Here is a 27,418-nt window from a genome sequence, read left to right as displayed (position 1 = left end):
ATGTATCACCATGACTACAACCAATCACCAGAAAACAATGAAGATGATTGACAGCTAAAAGATATTTCTTTGCACAATGACTCAAATCATTTGATCTGCAATTGTACTCCGTGGAAAAATAAAAGACTATTCTAAGAAGTGTCTTCAATAAGTACTGGAAAAGATGAAGAGGCAATAAAATCATTCATACCTTTTACTTCAAATCTCACTAACGTTAACATTTGATTCATCTCAAAATTTCACCGTTACTGAAATCATAACTTTGAAATTGGTAGTACCTTTTTATGGAGGTTCTGATCTCTCAGAAGATCTATCTGAAATTAGATACCTTTTATTGTCAGAAGGAGAGCATCAAATAAGATTGAATAATTTTAACGAGCATAATGTAATCTACCTTTGCTGAGAACATAGCAAAGAGAACAGAGCATAATGGTTCTAAGCTTTATTTAAGGGATGTATTAGTTACACAAGGAAAAATAGATTAAACAATCTTGAAGAAATTTAACAGTGTGATGTACTGAAGTTACCCTTGGATTCAGATTAGAGCAAGAGAAAAACTTGTTCCTGTTTTGTTCTGCTGTTTTGCTTGATTCTTGCAACAGCATCATCTGAGAACAGTAGATAGACCAAAGAGGCAAGCAGTTACCTCTAGAATCTTGGCTGAGATTAGATTAGTCTCGGCCAAAGCACAAAAAGACAGCATCATGTCTGTTGAAAGTTCATGAAGGCCACCTGTGTCTTCACTAGCGTTTTACTGAGAGTTATATTTTAAAAACAAGTGCCTGTAAACTGGATTGCAGCTGTTTCTGGTTAGCTAAGACATTGTTGCATTTAGAGTGCTAATGCCAATTTGGGACCACTGCAAAAATATTGTGAACTTGGCTAAAATCCAGTTGGAAACTGCATTATGGCGATTTGCGCCCAGAATACAAGTGCCAGATCGGGACAGTGAGGTGTCTGGTGGGACCACACTCAATAAATGGTAGCTTCCGATACTTGCCGTGCTGAAGCCAGGGAAGGGATTCAGCTCTTTGAGTACATTTCTCACAATGGTCCCACACAGCTACATGTGTTATGGCTGTGATGGAGGAGACGGAGAACGCATGGGGGAGGAACACGGCCGCCAGATCTGGTAACCCCCGACCTGATGGCATGAGCACCATTTTCTCCAACTTCGGGTAATTACTCTCCCCTGCTTCCCAACCCCCAGCCCTCTGGTTTATCATTCCCCATTATGATTACCCTTTCATGCCTTCACTTCTCCTGACCCTCCCTCATGACTTGCCCATCACCTTCCTCTAGTTTGCCATCTCCTTCCCTCGATTCACTGGCCTTTCCTCTTCAGCCTTTTACTTCTGCCACTTTTTACCTCCCAGCTTCTCACATCATTCCCCGCCCCCCCAAACTCCCCACACACCTACCCTCTCAGCTATCACTTGCCAGTTTGTACCCCTTACTCTCCCCCCACCTTCTTATTGTGACTTTTACCCCCTTCCTTTCCAGTCCTGATGAAGGGTCTCGACTATTTACTCCACAGATGCTGCCTGACCTGCTGAGTTCCTCCAGCCTGTTGTGTGTGTCACTCACTCAAAGGGGTGTTCAAGGCTTGGTCAATGGAATGCATGTTAGATGGGTGATCCTGTGTGCCTGGGCATCCTGAAGACCCACTGGGCCTTTTATAAGAAGAAATTGGCAAGGTATGGTGATAGTTGTTCATGTTTATCAGAGTAACTCAGCATCAAGTGGCTTCTATTTATTCTCAGGGCAAAGACATACGTTATGACTGCAGGGCTTATTCACAGTAGGTCTCTGTTTGGTGAACAAATTAATTGATTTGAATTGCAGATTTGTTAGAAATATCACATATTTCATTAAGCACAAAGTATACTGCAGATGCTGGGGTCAAATCAACACGTACAAACAAGCTGGATGAACTCAGCAGGTCGGGCAGTATCCGTTGAAATGAGCAGTCAGGACGAAGGGTCTCGGCCCGAAACGTTGACTGCTCATTTCAACGGATGCTGCCCGACCTGCTGAGTTCCTCCAGCTTGTTTGTACGTGTTGATCACTCTTTTTATTGATGCTTTAACTAATATTTTGGACCTTTTGCAACTTAGCTCGATAAAAAAAAATTTAAAAGTGCAGAGTGAAGGTGGGAATGCTCAAATAACAAGCAGGATCTACAGAGAGGGAAATGGAATTAATGCTGCAGGTCGATAACCAGGCCGATAATGTTCCCTTGGTTTTCCTCTTTCCACAGATGTTGCCTCATCTGTTGAGTATTCCCAGCTTTTTCCAATTTTATATCATCCTCTCATCAGGGTGATGATTGTTACTGGGTTGGGTGGAAGAAGGTTCCTTGGGAGTAGGGAAACATATCCTGCAGATGGCGGAAATCCAAAGCAACACACAAAAAATGCTGCAAGTACTCAGCAAGTCAGGCAGCATCTACGGAAATAAATAACCAGCTGACATTTCACGCCGAGACCCTCCTTTAGGAATGAGAAGGAAGGAAGGAAGATGCCGGAATAAAAAGCTGGGGGAAGGGGAAGGATGCTATCTGGAAGGTGATAGGTGAAGCCAGGTGGGTGAGAAAGATAAAGGGATGGAGAAGAAGGAATCTGATAGGAGAGACGAATGGACCATAGGAGAAAGGGAAGGAGGAGAGGACCCAGGGGAAAGTAATAAGCAGGAGAGAAGAGGTAAATGGTCAGGGTGGGAAACTGAGGAAAGGGGGTGAGAGTTTGTTTACCAGAAGGAGAAATCGATATTTATGCCATCAGGCTGGAGGCTGCTCAGACAGAATATAAGGTGTTACTCCTCCATCCTGAGGGCGGCCTCATCTTGTCACAGGAGGAGGCCATGGACTGACACATCCTCACTCTGACATTTTACTTCTTCTCACCTGCCTATTACTTCACCCTATGTACGTTGCCTTAGATTTAATGGCCTATTTCTACATTGTCCTGCAGGTGCAAGCTGATATTTGGTTTCTTTGTGGCTTCTCTTGTTAAACTAATCTTTGAACAATATGTTCAGCCTTTGCTTTATTATATTTTGAGGTATTTGTTTATTTTGTGACAATATCTGAAGCAAGTGCATTCTTAATTAGTTAAGGAAGCCAGATCTACCTGTTGTCTTGAAATCATTTTGCTTTGCCTAATGTTAGACAGCTTAGATAAGGAATATGTTGTTTCCAAGCATATTCATGAAAACTTCTCTGTTTTTTGTACTAAAATCATTAGATAAAACAGTAAAAGGGAAAATTCCTTTGCTGTTTTTCATCCCATTCATATCTTAACATAACCCTGCATTTCTGAGATTACATGGCAAATTAACTCCAGCCAGATGGAAAGGCCTAGATAGATAAGCTGGAGAGGGCAGGAGTCTAGGACCAGCAAGCACAGCTTCGGAATACAAGCATGTCCTTTTAGAGCAGAGATGAGAAGGATTTTCTTTCAACAGAGAGTGGTGAACCTGTGGAATTCATTGTCACAGATGGCCACTGAGGCCCAGTTATTGGGTATATTTTAAATGGAGGTTGATAGATTCTTGATTAGTAAGGGCATCAAAGTTTATGGGGAGGAGGCAGGAGAATGAGGCTGAGAGGTAAAATAACTCAGCCATGGTGGAAAGCTGGAACAGACTCAATCGGCTGAAAAGCCTAAATCTGCTCCTATGTCTTATGGTAAACTTAGAAATATCCTTTTGTTCCCACAATAGAGTTTGCCAAAGAGTGACCTCTGGTCCTGATTTCAGAGCTCAGCAGAACCGGGGCAAACACTACAGCAGAGTTTTTACATGCTTTCTCAATATTGAGCCCTAATTTATTTTTTGGTGTCAAAGTCCGAGCACATCGTGCAAGTATTATCAACAAATTTGTGGATGACACCCAGATTGAGGGTGTAGTGGACAGCAAGAACGACTTGCGGTAGTGTCCGAACCAACTGGAAAAATAAGCGGAAAATGTTAGATGGAATTTAATGCAGTCAAGTGTGAGGTGTTGCATTTTGGGGTTGGTCTTCTATGGTGGTAGGGCAGGGAGGAATGTGGTAGACCAGAGGGATCTGGGAATACAGGTCCGTAATCCATTGAAAGTGGCATCGCGGGGAGATAGGGTTAGCCTTTGTCACATTGCCTTCACAAATCAAATTATTGAGTACAAGAGTTGGGGGACGTTATGTTGAAGTTGTACAAGACTATGGTGAGGCCTAATTTGGAGTATTGTGTCCAGTTTTGGTCACCTGCCTACAGGAAAGATGTAAATAAGATTGAAAGAATGCAGAGAAAATTTAAGAAGATGTTGCTGGGCCCGGAGAACCTGAGTTATGGGGAAAGGTTGAATAGGTTAGGACTTTATTCCCTAGAATGTGGAAGAATTGATGAGGGCATAGGCAGGGTGAGAAGTGCAAGTGAGATTTATGCACTGAGGCTGGCTGAGACTACAGCTAGAGGTCATGGGTTAAGGGTGAAATGTGAAACGTTCTAGGGGAACATGAGGGGTAACTTCCTCACTGAGGGTGGTGAGAGTGTGAGATGAGCTGCCAGTACAAATAGTGGATGCCGGGTGGATTTCAACATTTAAGAGAAATTTGGATTGGTGCATTAATGAGAGGGGTGTGGAGGGTTATGGTCCAGGTGCAGGTCGATGGAATTAGATAGATTAACAGACCAGGTGGGTTAACATGCCTGTTTCTGTGCTGTAGATTTTTATGACTCTCTAACACGTGTGGTATTTTTTTTAATATGGTGATACCATAAGGACTTTACAATATCAGATATCCATCGGCAGTGGCTAGTTGCTTTGTTGCATTGTGATCAGATGAGGCACAGATGTTTTACTTTGTTGCGAGCTATGCTTGTGGATGCACCAATAACAAATCAGGGGTTCCCAACCATTTTTATGGCATGGACCCCTACCAACAACTGAGGGGTCCGGTGGATCCCAGGCTGGTAACGCCTGAACTAGTGAGTACAGCACGAAGGTGATTGCGAAAGAAACAAAACGAAGGAGTTAATATTTATTACACGGTGAACACTTGCAGTCTGGAATGCAACGCTGAGAAACAACAGTGACAAACTCAATTCAAATCTGAACTGATTCCACAATCTGGGGGCTCACCTCTGAGGACTCTACAACTCATTTTCTCACTATCATCTGTCTGTTTGCACAGTTTTGTCTTCTTCTATTATCGGTCGTTGATAGTCTTTGTGTGTAGTTTGTCATTGAGCCTATTGTATTTGTCCATGCTCCTGCAAGAAAATGAATCTCAAGGTGATATATGGTGACATACATGTACTTTGATAATAAATTTACTTCCAACTTTGAACTGTAGCATTCAAAATGGAACTGGAAAGAATTTGCAGGGCTAGGAGAGAGGGTGGGTGAGTGTGACTACCGGTAATTAGATTATATCTAATTAAAAACACAAAATGCTGGCAGAACTCAGCAGGCCAGACAGCATCTATGGGAGGAGGTAGTGAAGACATTTCGGGCTGAAAGGGTTTCGGCCCGAAACGTCGTCACTACCTCCTCCCATAGATGCTGTCTGGCCTGCTGAGTTCTGCTAGCATTTTGTGTTTTTATTTATTTCCAGCATCTGCAGATTCACTCATGTTGCCTTAGATTAGATCTAACATCACAGAAGCATGGAGTGGATAGGATGAACAGCCTCCTTCAGTTCTGTAGCCATTCTGTGAATTCTAATCCTTAGGCTTCCACTGTAGTGTCATCTCACTGCAAGCATTCCTGATGATTGCCCTTTCAATCTTCTCTGAGACTCTTTGTAGGGATCAATATTGACTGCCAGTTGCTCTACCACTTCTTGCCTCCATCCCAACCACCTGACTTCCTCCCACCTCTAGTGTTCGAGTCATTCCTAAGAGGAAACCGGGAGTCCCAAGGAGATTTGGAAATTTAAATCTCCTATGGTTGTGCTTCAGACACTGATATTATTAATACTTTTATTGTCTTTGTTCACTCCTATTGATGGACTATATAGTCTAATTCTGCTCTTATAGCTTATGGTCTTAAAACAGGCCCCGATTTTCCAAATGTTTCCACAACGTTTCAAGAATATATTTCAGATTTCCTATGTGAAAATGGTTAAGATGGTTCAATTAGGGACAAAAATGCTGCCGGCACCCAGGACAGTTACAAAATTGGTTAATCTCCCAATAATAAAATAATGACCCTCTATCCAATCCTCAGCACGTAACAATTTATTTTGCAACTTCACAAATGCAGGTAACATTGAAATTCCAAAAAGCAATCACACACTGAAATAATCTTAGTTGACATGCTGCAGTGACAGAGAGCTGCCATTAAATAACAAGTCACTTTATTGTTTAAAAAAGGACTGTTCACGTGAGCACAGATTCATTAGTCGGTTGTTGATTGGGAAACCATTCTTCTGCTTATTGAATTAGTATGTTACAAGATGGTTCACCATCTTAGTGCAAAAAATGGCTTTTTTCACTAGCAACCATTCATCGCCTTCATACATTGGAAAGTTAGCCTTCTAGCATCCACCTTAATGAAAATGGGGAAGCTCTAACCAGCTTGGGAACTCAGTTTTTGACTTACAGTCAGTCCCTGGTGCAAAGGAAAGGTAGATCAATGGAAAACCAAACGTTTTGCTTTATCAAATTCTTTAATCTCTCACAGCTGACACGGTCACTCCTAGTAATGGGAGAACAAAGTAATTCTGGGTAAGAGGAGAAGAAGCTTGGCATCTGAAGTGGTCATTTACATTTCTTGCCGCATTCCATGAAGAACGCAAAGGGAACACAATGAGGTGAAGGGTAGTATCAAAATAATAGGATTCAAACTATGGAGACTTGCAAATATAAGCCTCCTATAACTCCTTTCCATTGGTGAGTTAAGCAATGCAATCGGCCTAGATGAATGTAATTAATGAAAGTAACCTGTGCTGAGCAGGGAGGGACAAAAATGTGAACAGATTCTTGCAGAGGAACTTTTGGGAACAATCTCCATTTCTCTTAAAAATATTTGAAATAAAACAAAAATACTTAAAATGAAACAAGTTTGGAGTCCATTTAAATGGTAGTGCTGGCTAGAGATTTTTTAATGCCTCATTTATTCCTCTGATTTTGAGAAACAACTGCAGATCAGAGGTCTCCATGTGACAAACCTCTGAATTTACAATCAAATATTTCCATATGATTTTCACAGTTGATAATACACCACAATTTTTAAAGATTTTAAACATTACATTTTAATACTTACATTTTGAAATATATTTTATAAAAATGGAATATATCTTTACATATATTGTAGCTTATATGTTGGTAGAAATATATGAAGATAGATCAATGTATTTCTTTTTAATCTCTTTTACATGTAAGTCTTGCTGATTTTGATTTCAATCTTTACGAAAAATTTCTGTTCCTTTTCTCTTAACTGTTTTGACTTAATGATAATCCCTCTGTAGTTAAACTTCAGTTTAATTCTTGGCTGTAGCAACAAAGTTAACTGTTCTGTTAGTTTTGTGAATTTTGTTAGGTAAATTAGCAAAGAACTAACATCAGCAGATGTGTCAAACGCCCATAGGGAGTCAGAGCTTTACACTCGCAATCAGAGCAGAGCAGTTGTTTTAAATTTCAATGCAACTATTTAATTATGCGTACTCTTTTAAAAATTTTTTTCTCATTATGTATTGTCACTTGGCTAATTTGGCAAGCTAACCAACCAAGGGTTCATTGGCGTTTCATCCTCAATTAGGTTTCGACTATTTATTTCTTTCAAATGGCTCTCATCATCAGGCCAGACTTCAACATTGATCCCCAATTAATCAATTACCCTTTTCAGCCATCATCTGATGCTGCTGACAGTGCTTCCTCAGAGGAGCTGCTGTTCTGGATTTTCCCATCATTCTTCATGCTGGTGAAGGTCTTCTTGAAGGCCTCCATCATGGCATGTGCTAGTTTTTTGGCTTCGAGCTTACTCCCGCATTCAACCGCATGGCAATCTATCTGATAGGACAAATCATCATTGATCTCCCTGTAAAGCCAAGCGAAGATGTTGGTGCTGACATCGTGATCTGCTGTGCAATAGGCAATGCGTGCCACCTGGAACGTATCCATCTGCACTGCTGCCTCCCTCTTTGAATCCAAATGGTGGAGACGGACTTGGAATGGGCGGATCTCTAAAATGGCATTGGTTGATGATATGTCTTCTTGATCCAATGTGTGTTTCTCCCACAACTCAACAACTGACTTTTCGGTGCATCCTGATGTAAACTGTGTCCCCTTCATGACCACTTTTCCCAAGTACCTAACCTGTGAATGAAACAAAAATCCAATCATTAGAGCAACAAGGAGCAGTGGGGTGATAAGATGTGGAAAAGAAGCATAAATAAAACATTTTCAATGACAATAATTATAAGCGACTGATCAAGATAAAGCATGAACATTCACAAGCTCAGGAGTCAAAATGTCAAAGGTTCATTTTATTATCAAAGTATGTACACAGAATACAATTCTGAGATTCGTCTTCTCCAGGTAGCCAAGGAATACAGAAAAAACCATGAAAGTTGTTGAAAGAAAAGTTATCAACCCCTTCCCACACAAAAAACAAAAAGAAACACAACTCAGAAGCGCCAAAGCCCCTCCAACCCCTCCCTTGAATAAAAAGCAAGTAAACTCTCAATGGGTCCATGCATTATCATTGTTCAGGTACGTATTCTTCCTGATCTCAGTAACATGCAGTTCTTTTTATGAGCAGGTCACAAAGGAGACAAAAATAGAGGAACCACTGAAGAGTTATTGTCATTTCTAAGCAGGCTTCAATTTAGGTTGCCAGCATGCCTGTTGGAAACAGTGAAGACCCTACAACTGTTAATGAATAAACACGAGGAAATCTGCAGATGCTGGAAATTCAACAACACACACAAAATGCTGGTGGAACACAGCAGGCCAGGCAGCATCTATAGGAAGAAGCATTGTCGACGTTTCAGGCCGAGACCCTTCATCAGGACTAACTGAAAGGAAAGATACTAAGAGATTTGAAAGTAGTGGGGGGAGGGGGAAATGCAAAATGATAGGAGAAGACCGGAGGGGGTGCGATGAAGCTAAAAGCTGGAAAGGTGATTGGCGAAAGTGATACAGAGCTGGAGAAGGGAAAGGATCATGGGACGGGAGGTCTCGGGAGAAAGAAAGAGGGGGGGGGGAGCAACAGAGGGAGATGGAGAACAGGCAGGGTGATGGGCAGAGAGAGAGAAAAAAACAAACAACTAAATATGTCAGGGATGGGGTAAGAAGGGGAGGAGGGGCATTAACGGAAGTTAGAGAAGTCAATGTTCATGCCATCAGGTTGGAGGCTACCCAGACGGAATATAAGGTGTTGTTCCTCCAACCTGAGTGTGGCTTCATCTTGACAGTAGAGGAGACCATGGACAGACATATCAGAATGGGAATGGGACGTGGAATTAAAATGTGTGGCCACTGGGAGATCCTGCTTTCTCTGGCAGACTGAGCGTAGGTGTTCAGCGAAACGGTCTCCCAGCCTGCGTCGGGTCTCACCGATATATAAAAGGCTGCACCGGGAGCACCGGACGCAGTATACCACACCAGCTGACTCACAGGTGACGTGTCGCCTCACCTGGAAGGACTGTCTGAGGCCCTGAATGGTGGTGAGGGAGGAAGTGTAAGGGCAGGTGTAGCACTTGTTCCGCTTACAAGGATAAGTGCCAGGAGGGAGATCGGTGGGAAGGGATGGGGGGGGGGGGGGATGAGTGGACAAGGGAGTCGCGTAGGGAGCGATCCTTGTGGAAAGCAGAAGGGGGGGAAGGGAAAGATGTGCTTGGTAGTGGGATCCTGTTGGAGGTGGCGGAAGTTACGGAGAATTATGCGTTGGACCTGGCGGCTGGTGGGTTCTAGGTGAGGACAAGGGGAACCCTATCCTGAGTGGGGTGGTGGGCGGATGGGGTGAAGGCAGATGTGCGGGAAATGGGAGAGATGCGTTTGAGAGCAGAGTAAATGGTGGAAGAAGGGAAGCCCCTTTGTTTAAAAAAGGAAGACATCTCCTTCGTCCTGGAAAGAAAAGCCTCATCCTGAGAGCAGATGCGGTGGAGACAGAGGAATTGTGAGAAGGGGATAGCATTTTTGCAAGAGACAGGGTGGGAAGAGGAATAGTCCAGGTAGCTGTGAGAGTCTGTAGGCTTATAGTAGATATCAGTAGATAAGCCGTCTCCAGAGATGGAGACAGAAAGATCAAGAAAGGGGAGGGAGGTGTCGGAAATGGACCAGGTAAATTTGAGTGCAGAGTAAAAGTTGGAGGCAAAGTTAATGAAGTCAACGAGCTCAGCATGCATGCAGGAGGCAGCGCCAATGCAGTTGTCGATGTAGCGAAGGAAAAGAGGGGGACGGATACCTGTAAAGGCTTGGAACATGGACTGTTCCACAAAGCCAACAAAAAGGCAGGCATAACTGGGACCCATACGGGTGCCCATGGCTACACCCTTGGTTTGCAGGAAGTGTGAGGAGCCAAAGGAGAAATTATTGAGAGTAAGAACTAATTCTGCTAGACGGAGGAGAGTGGTGGTAGAGGGGAATTGGTTAGGTCTGTTAATGAATATTGGAAACTATTGCACAGACCTGATTGAAGTTGGCACCCATATGGAAAGACAATGCATAGAGGCTCAAACAATGCATGAAAATACCAAAAAGATATTTTAGGTAGCTTTTGGGCAGCAAGACAGTTAAAATTTCTCTCCCTGCATCTTGCAATTCATCCTTCAAAAATGTAACCTGTCATTTGCCAGATCTCTGTGCACCATTCTCTCCTGTATTTCCTTGGCACAGGCCTGTTTTCTATGCCTGGTTAAGCAAATTTCCTCATCCCTTTATATGTTATTAGCTATCTATACATTTGCAGCTGGACAGTTTGTCACAAATATTTTCTTGTTTATTATTATTATTTTCTTTTTTCTTATATTTGCACACTTCGCCTTCTTATACACATTGGTTGCTTGTCAGTCTTTGTGCGCAGTTTTTCATTGATTCTATGTCTCTGTTCTACTGTGAATGCCTGCAAGAAAACAAATCTCAGGATTGTATATGGTGACATATATGTACTTTGACAATAAATTGACTTTGAACTTTGAATGTTGAAGGCCATCAGACTGGGCCACACAACTATACTGATTGGGCAATACCATCCTTGTCTTCATTGTCTGTCTAATGAGCATTTTCAAATGAAAATTGACACTGAAGTCTCTGTATGTATAAAGATCAATGTGATCCAAACAATGTCTGACCTACATCCTCATTCCTGCAGATCATTTACAAGCTAGGCTATTCCTTTGATGGACTTAACTTTACCAACAATCATGATCCAATATGGCCGTACAGAGATACGCAACTTCCTGACTTCCTTTCCAACATATATTAGACCGGTTTGACTTCCATGAGGGGACACTATACACTCAGTGACCATTTTATTAGGTACCTAATAAAGTGGCCACTGAGTGTATGTTCATGATCTTCCGCTGCTGTTGTCCATCCACTTCAAGGTTTGACATGCTGTGTGTGCTCTTCTGCACACCAGTGCTGTTACACATGGTTATTTGAGTTACTGTCATCTTCCTGTCTGCTGTGTGTGAAAATCCCAGGCGAGCAGCAGTTTCTGACACAGTCATCCCATCTGGCACCAACAATCATTTCACGGTCAAAGTCACTTAGATCACATTTCTTCCCCATTCTGATGTTTGGTCTGAACAACTGAACCTCTTGACCGTGTCTGCATGCTTTTATGTGTTGTGTTGCTGCCACATGATTGATTAGATATTTGTATCAATGAGCAGGTGTACAGGTGTACCTAATAAAGTGGCCACTGAATGCATCATATTCAACCTAGATGATTTTCCCTCTCTACTTGAAGAACTAAGGTAATTGGTGTTATGTGATAGTGCCTGGCTGAAATCACCCAATTCAGCACCGAGACTAAACTGGTTAGAGCATTTATATTTTACATATTTTCAATGCCACATCACTTACCTATGGACCCATCACAGGAGGAATAAACATTACACTTCTAAAAACACAGGAATAAAATTGCAATTTTAGTAATGGCTAACAGATGGTAAAGCTATTTGTCTCCTACTAAAAACACTTGGCAAGCAAATACATATTATATCTGTTTGCTGTACAAGCATTCAATTTCATTTAGACTTAAGGATAGTTCTGACATACTGTATACAGATGCCTGTTGTCTTTTTTCTGAACTTTAAATCAACAAACTAGACCAAACAGATTAATCTTTCAGCTCTTCACTAGACACCAGACACCAATACTTATTACTTTTATTCAAAATTCTGAATGCCTGAGATTTTTGAAATTTTCAATCACAGAAATGGTTCAAACTCTTGCGTCATAATCACTTGCAGTTCTCAATGATAGCAACCATTTGGAATTTAAAAGTTTCCTTCCACTGCTCAAGTTTGTTCATTGAAACATTCATTTGTCCCACTGTCCATCAACCTGGGGAAAGGCATTACATTCTATTTTGTTTAAATTCTGAGTTATACAAAACACAGTATTAGTATTTTACTTATAGGAATTAATCAGATGGGTCTAACTTAGTAAATCTAACCATGTTCAACATTCTTATGAATGAAAAACTTTAAATTATTTTTCTGAATATCTGGATATAAGTTCAGCAATATGTAGGGAGTGAAGGGAACAAACTTTGCATGGTGTCTGGTACTACTTGGTGACAACACCAACAAAATAACTTAGGCTCTGAAGCACGGAAAAGCTGACTCTGTGCAGAATTAATATTACAGGCAAACTACATTCACTTTATCCTCTCTTGGCAATGAATTGTACACTCAACCATGTTTCTCTGCATAGTTTGCTACAGACATGCCTCTGGAGTGTTAAATGTTTCAGGCAGTACTCCAATCATAGCACAAAGTTTGCCTTGTCCCTTTACCACACACTACTAGTGAATGTTCTTGTCATTTGCAACATCTGCAACTTTTTATGAATCTATCACATTTTGGCCGTGTGCTGTGGATTGCACATCACTTCAGCTGAATCCTTAAAAGGTTAAGGAATATGTCCTCTATATTAGAATATCATTCCAGGGAAAATTCAATTGCAAAAAAGTCCTATTGTTCAGCTCTCTGCTTAATTCCAGTTTCTAGGTAATCAATGCTTGTAGATCAACTGTTTCGTACAACAGTACACTTTGCTGATTTTAGTTAAACATAATTGATTTTATACACTTAGTTACTGGGTTGCAGCAGTTGAGGGTTATTAGCATTAGAATGATCCAACTATTGAAATAAATAATTGTTATATTGGACAGAGAGACGCACTAATTAAACTGTTAAACCAAACTGTAATTTCCTTGTCCACTTGTTTAGAGACCTACACTGTCTAAAAGATAAAAAGACTTACTGTTAGCATCAAAGTGGCTCTTTCTAAGATTTGTCTTTCAATTGACAGATCCATTTCCAGACATTGCGCTATTGGCTTAGCAAGTTCTGGTCTCTTTATCCTTCCAAGTCTTTTCTCTTTATGCCTCCAAATCTCCTGGTTGCCTTTGTTACTCTGAATATGATTTCAGAACCAAGATAAATCAGTTCAGCTCTAACTGATATTCCCATGAGCTGTTAAAACTCCTCCCTGCCTCTGCTTCTGCTCTAATCTGTCTTTCCAACCTGATAAACACTGTGATTTAAGGCCAACACATTAATGGTAATGGGATATAGATTTGGAGTGCCAGATTTAATCCATACAGCTGCCTGATCACCAGAACGTCTGCTGACAAATCTGCATTCAGATATAAAACCCATGACGTTAGGATAGCTTAACATCTTTTACCAATAAATATCTTAATTTAACTAACTCAGTTTCAACATTAACCTTAGAATTACCTCAGATGATTGCTGATGACCCAGTCCACATACAATAAGAATGTTGGCTCTGCTCTGGAATAACATGGGTAGGTTGTGCCTTGCCCACTGTCTCTCCCACATACAATATTGCTGATCACCAGTGAGGTGCAATTGGCTGCACACTGATGCCTTGGAAGGACGCACAGTTTTAGTCAGAATCAAAAATAGACTGCAGGAAAACATACAGCTAATCTGTGAACGATACGGACTGCAATAAATTCATCCATCCTGAACTAGTTCAGTTTCAGATTCAGTTTATTTATTACATATGCATTGAAACATACAGTGAAATGTATTATTTGTGTTAACAGCCAACACACCCAAGGATATGCTGGGGGCAGCCCACAAGTGTTGCCACACATTCCAGCACCAACAAAGTATGCCCTCAAGCAGCAGCCACAACAACTAAAAAGGTGACCACTGAAAAGCAAGCCCCTTTCCCATCTTTCCATACACTCACTCATACAGACAGGCCTCTAACCCCAGGACAGGCTGCCTCCGGGCTTCCCGTCCTTGACCCTGGCCCCTCGAACTTGCAGGCATCAAGCCTCCAACTGGACCTCACCCCCCCCAGTGTGTCAGTTACGAGTTTGACCTTTGGGCCTTGACTTCCAGATCCGCGTGGCCCTCTGACACCGGTGACTTGGTGGGTCATCAGCCCTCGTGTCTCCCACCTGTACCAGTGCTCACCGCCCATATGGACCTCTGATGTGGGACAATGACTCGCCAACCTGGGGAAATTGCCGGTCTCCTCAGTGCCTGCCAACCCAACTCCCAAATTCACTGACGTTTCACCACGGAGCACTCTGACCTTGTCTTGAACTCTTACCTAGACTTGTCTTTGTGCCGCTGACCTCTATCTCCTCCTTATTTCTGTCTTTAAACCCTAACCTGACTCCTAACGCCCCATGCTGTCCTTCTGATTTGATGTGCCTTCTGACTGCAACATTTCCTCAGCACAACATGAATGCTGGTCCAAAAGGAGTGTAAACCCATTGCCTGCACAGTCAGGGACGGGAGTGCTGCCAGAGACCCTTTGGTCTTCCATCACTAACCTAACCATGCTTGTTTGGATAATTTAATGAATTTCAACATGTTGAGTGCAAAACATTTAATGCTAGTTCCTCTATTTACAGCTGACATCAGTGGGATTAATCAAAAATATTTAAACTAACCAATAGAAAGAGACAACATCCAAAATTATGATAATAATCGTATTTTTTTTGTATAGGGCTGATATATAAAGAACGGACGATAGATAACTGAACTTTCTTTTTTAAAAGACCCCATTAGTGACACTCTTCTATGTTAATTTTGTTGATTTTACAATGAATCATACAAAATGGAGCCTTGACACGTGTGACATCGCGGCAGTTTCTGCCTTGTCCATAGTTCTCCCAAGTTTTATCGTTTAAGCACTTCCATATGCTATGGTACATATGCTCACAATTACTAGCTGTGTAAAAGTTACTTCTGGAACACATTTAGTTTCCTAACCATGAAATAGAAGTGGGAAGTATGTGAGATATTTTCTGTGCAGTGATTGCATTAATAATTCCTTGCTGAGCCCACTGCCACTGAGGCCACCATTTCCGAGAGAAGTAGTTCGCCACATTTCCTTTTTGACACAATGAACCAGGTCAAGTTGAACTCAGCTCACTTCTGTTACCCGCCCAAATTTACCCTGATGTGGACAGTCAGACAAGTTGACTGCCAGTGCTGGGAGTTGGGTGGCAAGGTGTAACAAGGCCGACACAGTGACTAGGCCTCAGTTAGTGTACCCTCAACATCAATAATGTCCTGGTAGGGTTTGACAGGAGACAAGACTGTAGGGTGCAACCACACTTCTGGGTAAATATCTCCCTCAATGTCGCCAAAACAAAGGAGCTGGTTGTGGACTACAAGAGGAATGAAGGCAGGCTAACCCTATTGACATCAATGGATCTGGCATTGAGGGGGTAAGCAGTTTAAAGTTTCTTGGCATAAACATCACCGAGGATCTCACGTGGTCCGTACATATTGGCTGTGTGGTGAAAAAGGCACAACAGCGCCTCTTTCACCTCAGACGGTTGAAGAAGTTTGATATTCCCCTCCAAATTCTAAGAACTTTCTATAGGGGCACAATTGAGAGCACTGGTATGGGAACTGTACCTCCCTCAATTGCAGGACTCTGCAGAGAGTGGTGTGGATAGCCCAGCACATCTGTAGATGTGAACTTCCTGCTATTCAGGGAATTTACAAAGACAGGTGTGTAAAAAGGGCCTGAAGAATAATTGGAGACCTGAGTCACCCCAACCACAAGCTGTTCCAGCTGCTACCATCTGGGAAACGGTACCGCAGCATAAAAGCCAGGACCAACAGGCTCCAGGACAGCTTCTTCCACCAGGCCATCACACTGCCTAACTCATGCTGACACAACTGTATTTCTATGTTATATTCACTATCCTGTTGTACATAATATTTATTATATATTACTATAATTGCACATTGCACATTTGAACGCATCATCTTTAGGTTATTTATGAGGTAAGTTTAATTCTCTTAGGGTTCTTCCAGTATATGAAAGATGTAAGTAATAAAATCAATTCAATTCGATCCAATCAACAATAACAGTTTGGTAGGGAAAGGAAGGGTGCAGAAACCAGAGTGAGAAGGTAGATGGGGGGGGGGGGGGAGAAGGGTAAGGAGTGCAAGCAGGCAGGTGATAGATGAAACCTGGTGAAGGAGAAGATGGGAGGTGGGTGAGTGGGGAAGGAGGGGATGAAGTAAGATGCTTGGAAGTGATAGCTGGACGGGGTAAACAACTGAAGAAGAAGGAATCTAATAGGAGAGGACAGTGGGCCATGAAAGAAAGGGAAGGAGGAGGGATACCAGAGGGAGGTGATGGGCAGGTGAGAAGGGGGTGAGAGGGGGAATATAATCGGGGATGGTAAAAGAAATAAGGGGAATGGAAGAATTTGCTAGAAGTTAAAGAAATCGATGTCAGGCCATCAGGTTGAAGGCTACCAGGATGGAATGTGAGGTGTTGCTCTTCCCACCTGAGTGTGGCCTCATCGTGGCGGTAGCGGAGGCCATGGACTGACGTGTAGGAATAAGAACGGGAACTCGAATTGAGATGGGCAGCGGCAGGAGACCCTGCCTCTTGCAGCAGGCAGAGTGAAAGGGTTGGCCTACGCTGACTTCCAATCTACATTGGGTCTCACTCTTGTAGAGGAGATTGCACCTTCTCATCAAAGGTCTCTAGAAGCAGAAATGTTGAATAGTTTTAAGCCAGAGCTAAGTACTTGATAAGGAAGGATGGTGGAAGTTTATAGGATGCGGTCAGAAATATAGAGCAGAAGTGTGTAACCATATTAGTCATGAATTTATTGAACGCCAGAGAGGGCTCAAGGGTGTGAATGAACTACTTATGCTTTTAATTAATCTGTTGCTATTTCACAGCATTTTCAGACCAGAAAAAGACCATTTGTACCATGAGAACTGTGCCACTTATGTGTTGTCTTATCCTATAAAATCAGACACGAGAGCTGCTGAACCACCAGGAGGATCCTCGGGACAGAGAACTTGCCAGACCACCCAGGCCTACTTACAATTGATTTAAGAGCCTACTATGTAGTAATTCTAAATCCCAGTTAATCAGGCTGGCAAGCAATCCAAATGGCAGAGCAACAAGGTCAGGAAAATAAATACTGTCCCACTGGCATAATACACATTGAGAAAAAAACTCCAATTGGCTCACAGTGCTTCCAACCCATCAACTGATCTACGTGCCTGACTGACAGGAGAATATCTGACCAAAGTCAGTCATTCGCAAAGTTGAATCAAATTTCCCAATTAGTCATCTGTCAGCTCTCATTACAGTAAGCAGATATGGCATCATCTTTAGGTTATTTATGAGGTAAGTTTAATCCTCTTAGGGTTCCTCCAGTTATTTCTTTCTACTCCCAATGAACCCATCTTGACAATCACAGTATTGCATTGCGATGACGACTGTCCCAAGTGGTATCTTTGATATGCTGCAATAACAGAGGCACTACAGGAGGAATGGAGATAGGCTAACCCCTGTTGACATCAATGTATCTGTGGTTGAGAAGGTGAACATCTTTAAGTTTCTCGGCATAAACATCACCGAGGATCTTAGGTAGTCTGTACACAACAGCGCCCCTTTCACCTCAGACGGTTGAAGAAGTTTGGTATGGGCCCCCAAATCCTAAGGACTTTCTATAGGGGCACAGTTGAGAGCATCCTGACTGGCTGCACCACTGCCTGGTATGGGAACTGTACCTCCCTCAATTGCAGGACTCTGCAGAGAGTGGTGTGGACAGCCCAGCACATCTGTAGATGTGAACTTCCCATGACTTAGGACATTTACGAAGACAGGTGTGTAAAAAGGGCCCGTAGGATCATTGGGGACCCGAGTCACCCCAACCACAAACTTCCAGCTGCTACCATCCGGGAAACGGTACCGCAGCATAAAAGCCAGGACCAACAGGCTCCGAGACAGCTTCTTCCACCAGGCCATCAGACTGCTTAATTGATGCTTACACAACTGTATTTCTATGTTATATTCACTATCCTGTTGTACATAATATTTATTATAAATTACTATAAATTACACATTTAGACGGTGACGTTACATAAAGATTTTTACTCCTCGTATGTGAAGGATGTAAGTAATAAAGTCAATTCAAATACAGATTGGAAAGAATCAAGTTTAAAAGTGTTTGAACAAATAATACTTTCTGAGCTTTCATGTTTCCCATTGCAGACTGAAGAATGCTCTTTCAGACTTCCTTCAGCTGGAATTGTCACTCCTGTGTTCTTGTACCTGGCTTCATGTTAAAGGTGAGTATGATTCATTCGGTGTGTTTTGTCTCGGTAGCTTGTCTGCATTCTAAATATGGTTATCTCACCACCACAGAAACTCAGCATGGAGAGAAGACCTTCGCAGAGTTAACCCAAGTAAGTTCTGGGTGAATTCTAGAGGTTGCAGGTCTGCCAATAGTTCATCGTGTCATTCCCTCTTGTTCCTGAAACAGTAAGTAAGGGCCTAGATGGAGTGGATGTTTCCAATAGAGGTAGAGTCTAGGACTAGAGTGTCCTCATTATAGGAGGAATGTAGAAGCTCTAGAGAGGGTGCAGAGGAAATTTTCCAGGATGCTGCCAGGATAAGAGAGTATGTTTTCTCTTTGGCCTTTTCTCTTTGTAGTGAAGGAGGGTGAGAGGTAAATTGATAAAGATGTATACGATGAGAAGAGGCATTGACAGAGTGGAGGGCTGGTAGTTTTTTCTCAGGACAGAATTAGCTAATACAAGGAGGCGTAACTTTAAGGTGATTGGAGGGAAATATGGTGGTGGGGGGAAATGGGATGTCAGTGCTAAGTTTTTTACACAGAGAGAGTTGTGGGTTACACTACGAGTGGTGGTGGTAAAGGCCGATATATTAGATACATTTAAGATAGACAGGCACATGGATGAAAGAAAAATAAGGGGCTATGTAGGAGGGAAGTGTTGTTGATCTTGGAGTAGATTAAAAGGTCATGGGCCAAAGGGCCTGAACTGTGTTTTACTGTTCTATGTCTGATGTTAAATACACTGGCAGAATAAGCACACCACTGTCAACATAATCAGGCCAAAGTCTCCAGCACTGTGGCCTTGATGCACTCATATGGACACATACCTTACACTAGGCTCCCAGAACAGACGCTCTGCTCTAGCTCCATCATGGCAAGGGAGTCGCAGGCAGAGGGAGGATGTTATTCAGGGATGATCTCAAAGTCTCCAATGAGAAAAGTGTAACATCTCCCTGACACACGGGAATCCCTGGTCAATGATGTTCAAAGTGGAGAAGAGCACCAAGTTGACACTGAGACCCTCGTGCCCATTTGTTGGGGGCACTCAAAAGTCCAGCATAACCTGTGGATGATGCACACCACCTCACAAACCATCAATCTGTCAATTATCATCAAACTGTCTGCCCCCTCAACTATCTCCTGCCCCATCGGCAGCAGAGTCTGCAGACCCCTCATCGGTCTCAACAGTGACCTCAGAATCCATGAAACCAGAGTGGAAGCAAGTCCTCCTCGACCCTGAGAGAATCCCAAAGGACAAGGGCAACTTTGATAAGGTGGTTGTAAAGACGACCCTCACCTTGTAATGGAACCCAAAATTAGCTGCCAGAAATCCAATGAAGATTCATCAGGAACTTTATAAGGTGAAGCGTTGATTATAATATGGAACTTGCCATTAAGTGAAGTACTTCAGGCAATTTGTCTGCAAGGTGATTACATGTGGGAGAAAGGGACAGAAACAGAGGAAAGAAGTATAAGAATATGTGGAGGAAAAACAGGTGAAAAAAAAAGGACAATAAATGAGAAATGCAAAGGAACAGAGAGATTTTGAAGGCACAGCTACAGATCCCAGAAGGAAGCAGAGCGGATTGAAACTGTGGTGAGATCTATCAAGAATAGTTCCCTTTATTGTCCAAGTGATGGAATACAAGAACAGTCAGTTATATTAGTTTAGTATATCACAGCAGTCAAGCCATTGTTGGAGAACGGGATACAGTGTAATCATCACACCAGAGAATACCACCACAGGCACCATATTAGGACGTGACGGCAGCACCATCTTAAACTTCTGTTTCAGCAACTACAGGCTGGTGGCCAATGAAACAAAGAAAGCAGCTAAATACTTTGCGATTCGCACTTTTTCTGGTAAATAATCACTGCAAACAGTGGTCTGTGGCTTCCCAGTCGGAGTTGTGTGACCTGGCATTTTTGCGGTGTGGGCTGGCTCTTGGAGAGGCAGGATGGTTGTGGCATGTCTGGGCCAAGGTTGCTGGGGCAGACTTGGAGGCAATTCGACGCGGCAGAGCTGAGGTGAGGCGAAATTGAGAAAATATCCGAGGTTTGATTGGTTTAAGAGCTGAGCCAAATTGGGAAGGTTGGGCACTGGCTGAATCAAGGTGGCAGAGCCTGAACCAGAGCTCGAGGGCTTGTCGAAGTGGCAGAGAGCGAGGAACAACCTGAGGTTCGGTCAATTTAAGCACTGGGCCAGAGTGAAGGGGTCAGGGTGTTGGGATTGAAGGCGAGGCATGGTCCATTTTGGCTCACTGTTTCATGGGGTTTGCTCATCCCTGTGCTGGAGTACGACTGTGGCCTGCAACTAGTGGACTTCTGGATCGGCTGTGGTGCCGCCTGGCTTCGTGAACTTCAGTTCTGAATGCTGTTTGCTTGCTTTTATTGTTTGCATTATTAGTTTTTTCTCTTTCTCTCTGCACACTGGGTGTTTGGTGGCCTTCCTTTGTGTTTAATGGATTCTATTGGGTTTTCTTTGTTTTGTGGCTGCCTGTAAGGGGACAAATCTCATGGTTGTATAAAGTATACATACTATGATAACAAATGTACTTTGAACTCTAAAGAGAATACAGATTCAGATAATTTATTTATCACACCTACATCAAAACATACGGTGTTGTTTGTGTTAACAAGCAACACATCCTAAGAGTATACAGGGGTCGGCACACGTGGTGCCACATAGCATGCCCACAACGTTCAGCAGAGCAACACGATCAACCACAACAGCAACAACACAATAATAGCAACAAAATAACAACAGCAAAATAAGCCTCTCTTTTTTTCCCTCCCTCCCATCCACCCACTCGAGGAGGTGATTCATAACAATGTGGCCTGATCTGTTACACAAAATAATTGGCTTGGCTAGAGTATTTTCTTTGAAACTAAGAAGACCAAAGAGAGTGATTTTATTGAGGTACACAAGACAAATTTCATGACATACGCTGGTACTAATAAAGCTGATTCTGATTCTGAAATAATGTGAGGCCTAGAGTACACAAACGTAATAGACAATAGGTGCAGAAGTAGACCATTCGGCCCTTCGAGCCTGCACCGCCATTTTGAGATCATGGCTGATCAATTCCTATCAATACCCAGTTCCTGCCTTGTCCCCATATCCCTTGATTCCCCTATCCATAAGATACCTATCTAGCTCCTTCTTGAAAGCATCCAGAGAATTGGCCTCCACTACCTTCCGAGGCAGTGCATTCCAGACCCCCACAACTCTCTGGGAGAAGAAATTTTTCTTTAACTCTGTCCTAAATGACCTACCCCTTATTCTCAAACCATGCCCTCTGGTACTGGACTCTCCCAGCATCTGGAACATATTTCCTGCCACTATCTTGTCCAATCCCTTAATAATCTTATATGTTTCAATCAGATCCCCTCTCAGTCTCCTTAATTCCAGCGTGTACAAGCCCAGTCTCTCTAACCTCTCTGCGTAAGACAGTCCAGACATCCCAGGAATTAACCTCGTGAATCTACGCTGCACTTCCTCTACAGCCAGGATGTCCTTCCTTAACCCTGGAGACCAAAACTGTATACAATACTCCAGGTGTGGTCTCACCAGGGCTCTGTACAAATGCAAGAGGATTTCCTTGCTCTTGTACTCAATTCCCTTTGTAATAGGTCCAGTTCTCTGAACAGAGGTTAGTAAGTAGAGGATTTAAGGTAAAAAATTTTGATAAGTGTTTTTCAATGAAAAGATGATAGGGATATGAAACTCATTCCACAGAAAGTTGAGTTCAGAAGCCTAATCTATTTATAAGGTTTAGTTTGAGCACATGAGATATTAGTCATTTGAAACCAACAGATGTCAAAAGAACCAAATTGCAGAAGCAGATGATTCACATTTGCTACAGTTATGTGCATGCAACAGGGAGGAATTTCCATTCTGGCGTGCAGTACCCCTAGAAATACAGAAACCAGGAGCTCTGAGATGGGACTTCGGTGGGATATTCTATTTTTGCCATCATTGTCACAATGGGATGAATGGTCTCCCCTAAGCTATAAATTTATGTGACTCAACGCTACCCTGAAAGATTCAGATGGAGGACGCTTACCTGGAGTGGAAACCCAGGCAGAGATTGGTTGAGTGGAATGTGTGTATGTTTTATATAAATCACGGACATTTACAACACTTCACTCATCCAGGCTGCTATCTCCACAAGCTTCAAATCAGCCACCAATATCCCTGTACCAAAGAACTCTACAGCTTCAGTACTAAATGATTACTGTCCAGTGGTACTGACACCAATCATCATGAAGTGCTTTGAACGGCCAGTAATGGCATACATCAAAAAATTCATTCCTGCCAAATTGGGCACTCAGCAATATGCTTACAGATAGAACCACTCTATGACAGACACCAGAGTACCTTTCATGAACCTGGCCCTGACACACTTAGAAACAAGGACATTTATGGATTTCATCTTGGCATATTGTCCCACAGATCTTGGTGAGAAAACTCCCACTCCTCGGTCTAATAGCAAGATAGCCTCAGTGAAGCATGGTGATACGGACAATACCAGATATACTTCTTTTGAATTACTCTCACTGCAATCTGCAGCATTTAATTTCCCTTTAATCAATGCATTTTAAATCAGCTTAATGATCTATGGATTTCATGATCTTGTGAAGGAATAGGTGGCCGATATGCAAGCAGCCTTCAGCCTTCAGCCTTCAGAAAAGCATCCTGGCCAAGTACTAAAATGCTGGCTGATGAACTTACTGGAGTGTTCACTGAGATCTTTAGCCTCTCACTTTGGCAGTCTGAGATACTGACCTGCTTCAAGCAGGCTTCAATTATTCCGGTGCCTAAGAAGAACATGGTAACCTGCCTTAATGATTATCATCCAGTAGCACTTATTCCCACAGTGAAGAAGTGCTTTGAGAAGTTGGTGATGAAACATGTCAACACCTGCTTGAGAAGCGACTTGGATCTGCTCCAATTTGCCTAGCAGAGCAACAGGTTCACAGCAGATATCATCTTATTGGCTCAGCACTCAACCCTGGAGAGCAAAGGTACATACATCAGGGTGCTCTTTGTCAACTGCAGCTTAGCATTCGATATCATCATCCCCTCAAAAATAATTAATAAGCTTCAAGAGTTTGGCCTCGATACCTCCTTGTGCCAAATGGATCCTGGATTTCTTCAGTTGCAGACCCAGTCAGTTCAGGTTGGCAGCAACATCTCCTCCATGATCTCCATCAGCACAGGAGCACCACAAGGTTGTGTGTTTGGTCCCTGTTCTACACTTATTACTGTGTGGCTAAGGACTGGTGCAATGCCATATTCAAGTTTGCTGATGACACCACTGTCATTAGCTGAATCAAAGGTGGGGATGAATCAGTATATGGGAGGGAGATTGAAAATTTGGCGGGGTGATACAATAACAACAACCTCAAAGGCAGTAACAACAACCCAAAGGCAGTAAGGCCAAGGAGCTGATTATTGATTTCAGGAGGAGGAAACTTGAGGTCCATGAGCTAGTCCTCATCAGAGGATCAGAGGTGGAAGGGTCAGCAACTTTAAACTCCTCAGTGTTATTACTTTGGAGGATTTGTCCTGGGCCCAGCACACAAAGGCAATTTATGGAGAAAGCACATGGTGAAGATTTAGCATGACATCTACAACTTTGACAAACTTCTGTAGATGTGTAGAGGAGAGTATATTGACTGGCTGCATCACAGCTGGGTATGGCAACACCAAAGTACTTGAATGGAAAATCCTACAAAAAGTATTGGATGTGGCCAAGTCCATCACGGGTAAAGCCCTTCCTACCACTGAGCACATCTACAGGGAGCATTGTCAGAGGAAATCAGCATCCATCATCAGGGAACCCCTCCTCCCAGGACATGCCCTCTTCTTATTCTGCCATCAGGAAGAAGTTACAGGAGCCTCAGAACTCGCACCACCAGGTTCAGAAACTGTTATTACCCCTCAACTGTCAGGCTCTTGAACCAAAGGGGATAAATTCACTTGCCCCCTCATTGGAATGTTCCCGTAAACTATACACTCATGTTCTCGATATTTATTGCTTATTTATTTATTATTATTATTTCGCTCTTTTTGTATTTGCACAGGCTTTTGAACACTGGTTGAACGCTAAAATTGATGTGGTCTTATATTGACTCTATTAAGGTTATTATTCCATTATGGATTTATAGAGTGTGCCTGCAAGAAAATGAATCTCAGGCTTGTATATGATGACATCTATGTACTTTGATAATAAACTTACTTTGTACTTTGAAATTTAAATACACCACTGTAAAAATGGTGTATTTTTACACAAAAGACCTCAGATAGTCAGGATGCACAACCACTCATCCCTCCCCATCATTCTCAGCATGGGTGACCCCCAGGGCTGTGTGCTGTGCCCATTGCTGTACACTCTGCTCACATGTCACTGCACAGCCAAACACCCGAGTATTCACATTGTCAAGTTCACCAATGACATGACACCGTCAACAACAATGAGACAGCCTACCGAAAGGAATTGGAAGAGCTTGAGGCCTAGTGCCAGGCAAGTATATTCTTCTTCAATGTCAACAAGACAAATGAGATTGTTATTGACTTTAGGAAACTTGCCCCACTCACACACTCCTTTACATTGGCGAACAGCGGTGGAAAATGTGAGCAGCTCAAACTCTTGAGCGTGTACGTCACACTTATGGTCTCAGAACAGATTCTATTCAATCAGGAAAGCTCACCAATGCCTCTGCTTTCTGAGGAGACTGAAGAGAGGTGGACCATGCACATCTGTACTCACGTCCTACTTGAGTACTGGAAATGACATTAAATAATCTTGAAATTATTTGTTCAGGAAATGAGTCTTTTTTAACTGTGTCTTTTTTTTGACATTGCTGGGTTGAAAAGCTTGGTGAAACAGGTCAAATTAATGACCTGTAACAAATCTGATTGGTAGATTCAGTAAATCTTTGACTGAGAAAAGAAACACACACACACACAAAGCATGAAGAATAACAGAATGAATGGATATCTGTGCAATGTAAAGAAATCTGGGGAACTCATTGCCAAACTAACCACTGCTTAATCAGACATTAAACTATTGAAAGGTTAGTACAACCAGCTATCCAGAGGATCTTCAGAAACCATGTACTGTATATATTGCAAGGCTCTTAAGCTTCCACTGTCCCTGATCTCCATTCCCTGAGTTTAAGGCAGGGGCAGAAAGAGAAAGAGAGAGACAGAAGAGACTGAGGACACCATCATCAATGGGTCAGGCAGGAACTGTAGAGAGAAAAGGACAGTTGACCCTCCATTTGAACTGATGTCTCGACCTGAAATATCGACTGTTGATTTCCCTCTGGATGCTGCTTGACTTTCTGAGCTTGTGTCACAGTCAGAATCAGGTTTAACATCACTGGCGTATCTCGTGAAATTTCTTATTTTCCAGCAGCAGTACATTGCAGTACAAATTCATAAGTTATTGTATGAAATATATATTAAAAACTAAATTAGGTAAGTGGAGCAAAAAAGAGAAAAAAAATAGTGCTCATGGGTTCATTTTCCATTCAGCAACCTGATGGTGGAGGGGAAGAAGCAATTCCTGAAATAGATAGATAGATAGATAGATAGATAGATAGATAGATAGATAGATAGATAGATAGATAGATAGATAGATACTTTATTCATCCCCATGGGGAAATTCAACTTTTTTTCCAATGTCCCATACACTTGTTGTAGCAAAACTAATTACATACAATACTTAACTCAGTAAAAAATATGATATACATCTAAATCACTATCTCAAAAAGCATTAATAATAGCTTTTAAAAAGTTCTTAAGTCCTGGCAGTAGAATTGTAAAGCCTAATGGCATTGGGGAGTATTGACCTCTTCATCCTGTCTGAGGAGCATTGCATCGATAGTAACCTGTCGCTGAAACTGCTTCTCTGTCTCTGGATGGTGCTATGTAGAGGATGTTCAGAGTTATCCATAATTGACCGTAGCCTACTCAGCGCCCTTCGCTCAGCTACCGATGTTAAACTCTCCAGTACTTTGCCCTCGACAGAGCCCGCCTTCCTTACCAGCTTATTAAGACGTGAGGCGTCCCTCTTCTTAATGCTTCCTCCCCAACACGCCACCACAAAGAAGAGGGCGCTCTCCACAACTGACCTATAGAACATCTTCAGCATCTCACTACAGACATTGAATGATGCCAACCTTCTAAGGAAGTACAGTCGACTCTGTGCCTTCCTGCACAAGGCATCTGTGTTGGCAGTCCAGTCTAGCTTCTCGTCTAACTGTACTCCCAGATACTTGTAGGTCTTAACCTGCTCCACACATTCTCCATTAATGATCACTGGCTCCATATGAGGCCTAGATCTCCTAAAGTCCACCACCATCTCCTTGGTCTTGGTGATATTGAGACGCAGGTAGTTTGAGTTGCACCATATCACAAAGTCCTGTATCAGTTTCCTATACTCCTCCTCCTGTCCATTCCTGACACACCCCACTATGGTGTTTCTTAAGTTGAGTGTGTTTCTTAAGGCTCCTGTAGCTTCTCTTTGATTGTAGCAATGGGAAGAGGGTAAGTCCTGGATGATGGGGTCCTTAATGATGGATGCCACCTTTTTAAGGCATCACCTTTTGAAGATGTCCTCCATGCTG

At 42.5% G+C, this 27,418-nt stretch overlaps 1 protein-coding gene across 4 annotated transcripts in view; it reads right to left on the bottom strand.

Moving 5' to 3' along the window:
* Positions 1–6,204: 6,204 nt before the first annotated feature.
* Positions 6,205–27,418, bottom strand: part of pid1 (phosphotyrosine interaction domain containing 1) — a 156,928-nt gene continuing 135,714 nt past the window's right edge. For 3 of the 4 annotated variants that reach the window (XM_073041487.1, XM_073041489.1, XM_073041486.1), the window contains one exon: positions 6,205–8,301. In XM_073041487.1, coding sequence (XP_072897588.1) covers positions 7,828–8,301 — 474 coding nt within the window. In that variant the 3' untranslated portion in view covers positions 6,205–7,827. Of the gene's footprint in view, positions 8,302–13,425; positions 13,576–27,418 lie in introns of those variants that run through there. The other variant, XM_073041488.1, reaches the window with a different exon arrangement.

The sequence above is a fragment of the Hemitrygon akajei genome, chromosome 3, assembly GCF_048418815.1.
Source record: "Hemitrygon akajei chromosome 3, sHemAka1.3, whole genome shotgun sequence".
In the NCBI taxonomy this organism is placed as follows: Eukaryota; Metazoa; Chordata; class Chondrichthyes; order Myliobatiformes; family Dasyatidae; genus Hemitrygon; species Hemitrygon akajei.
The sequence above is the reverse complement of the archived record's forward strand: the minus strand, read 5'-3'. Positions and strand labels throughout refer to the sequence as shown.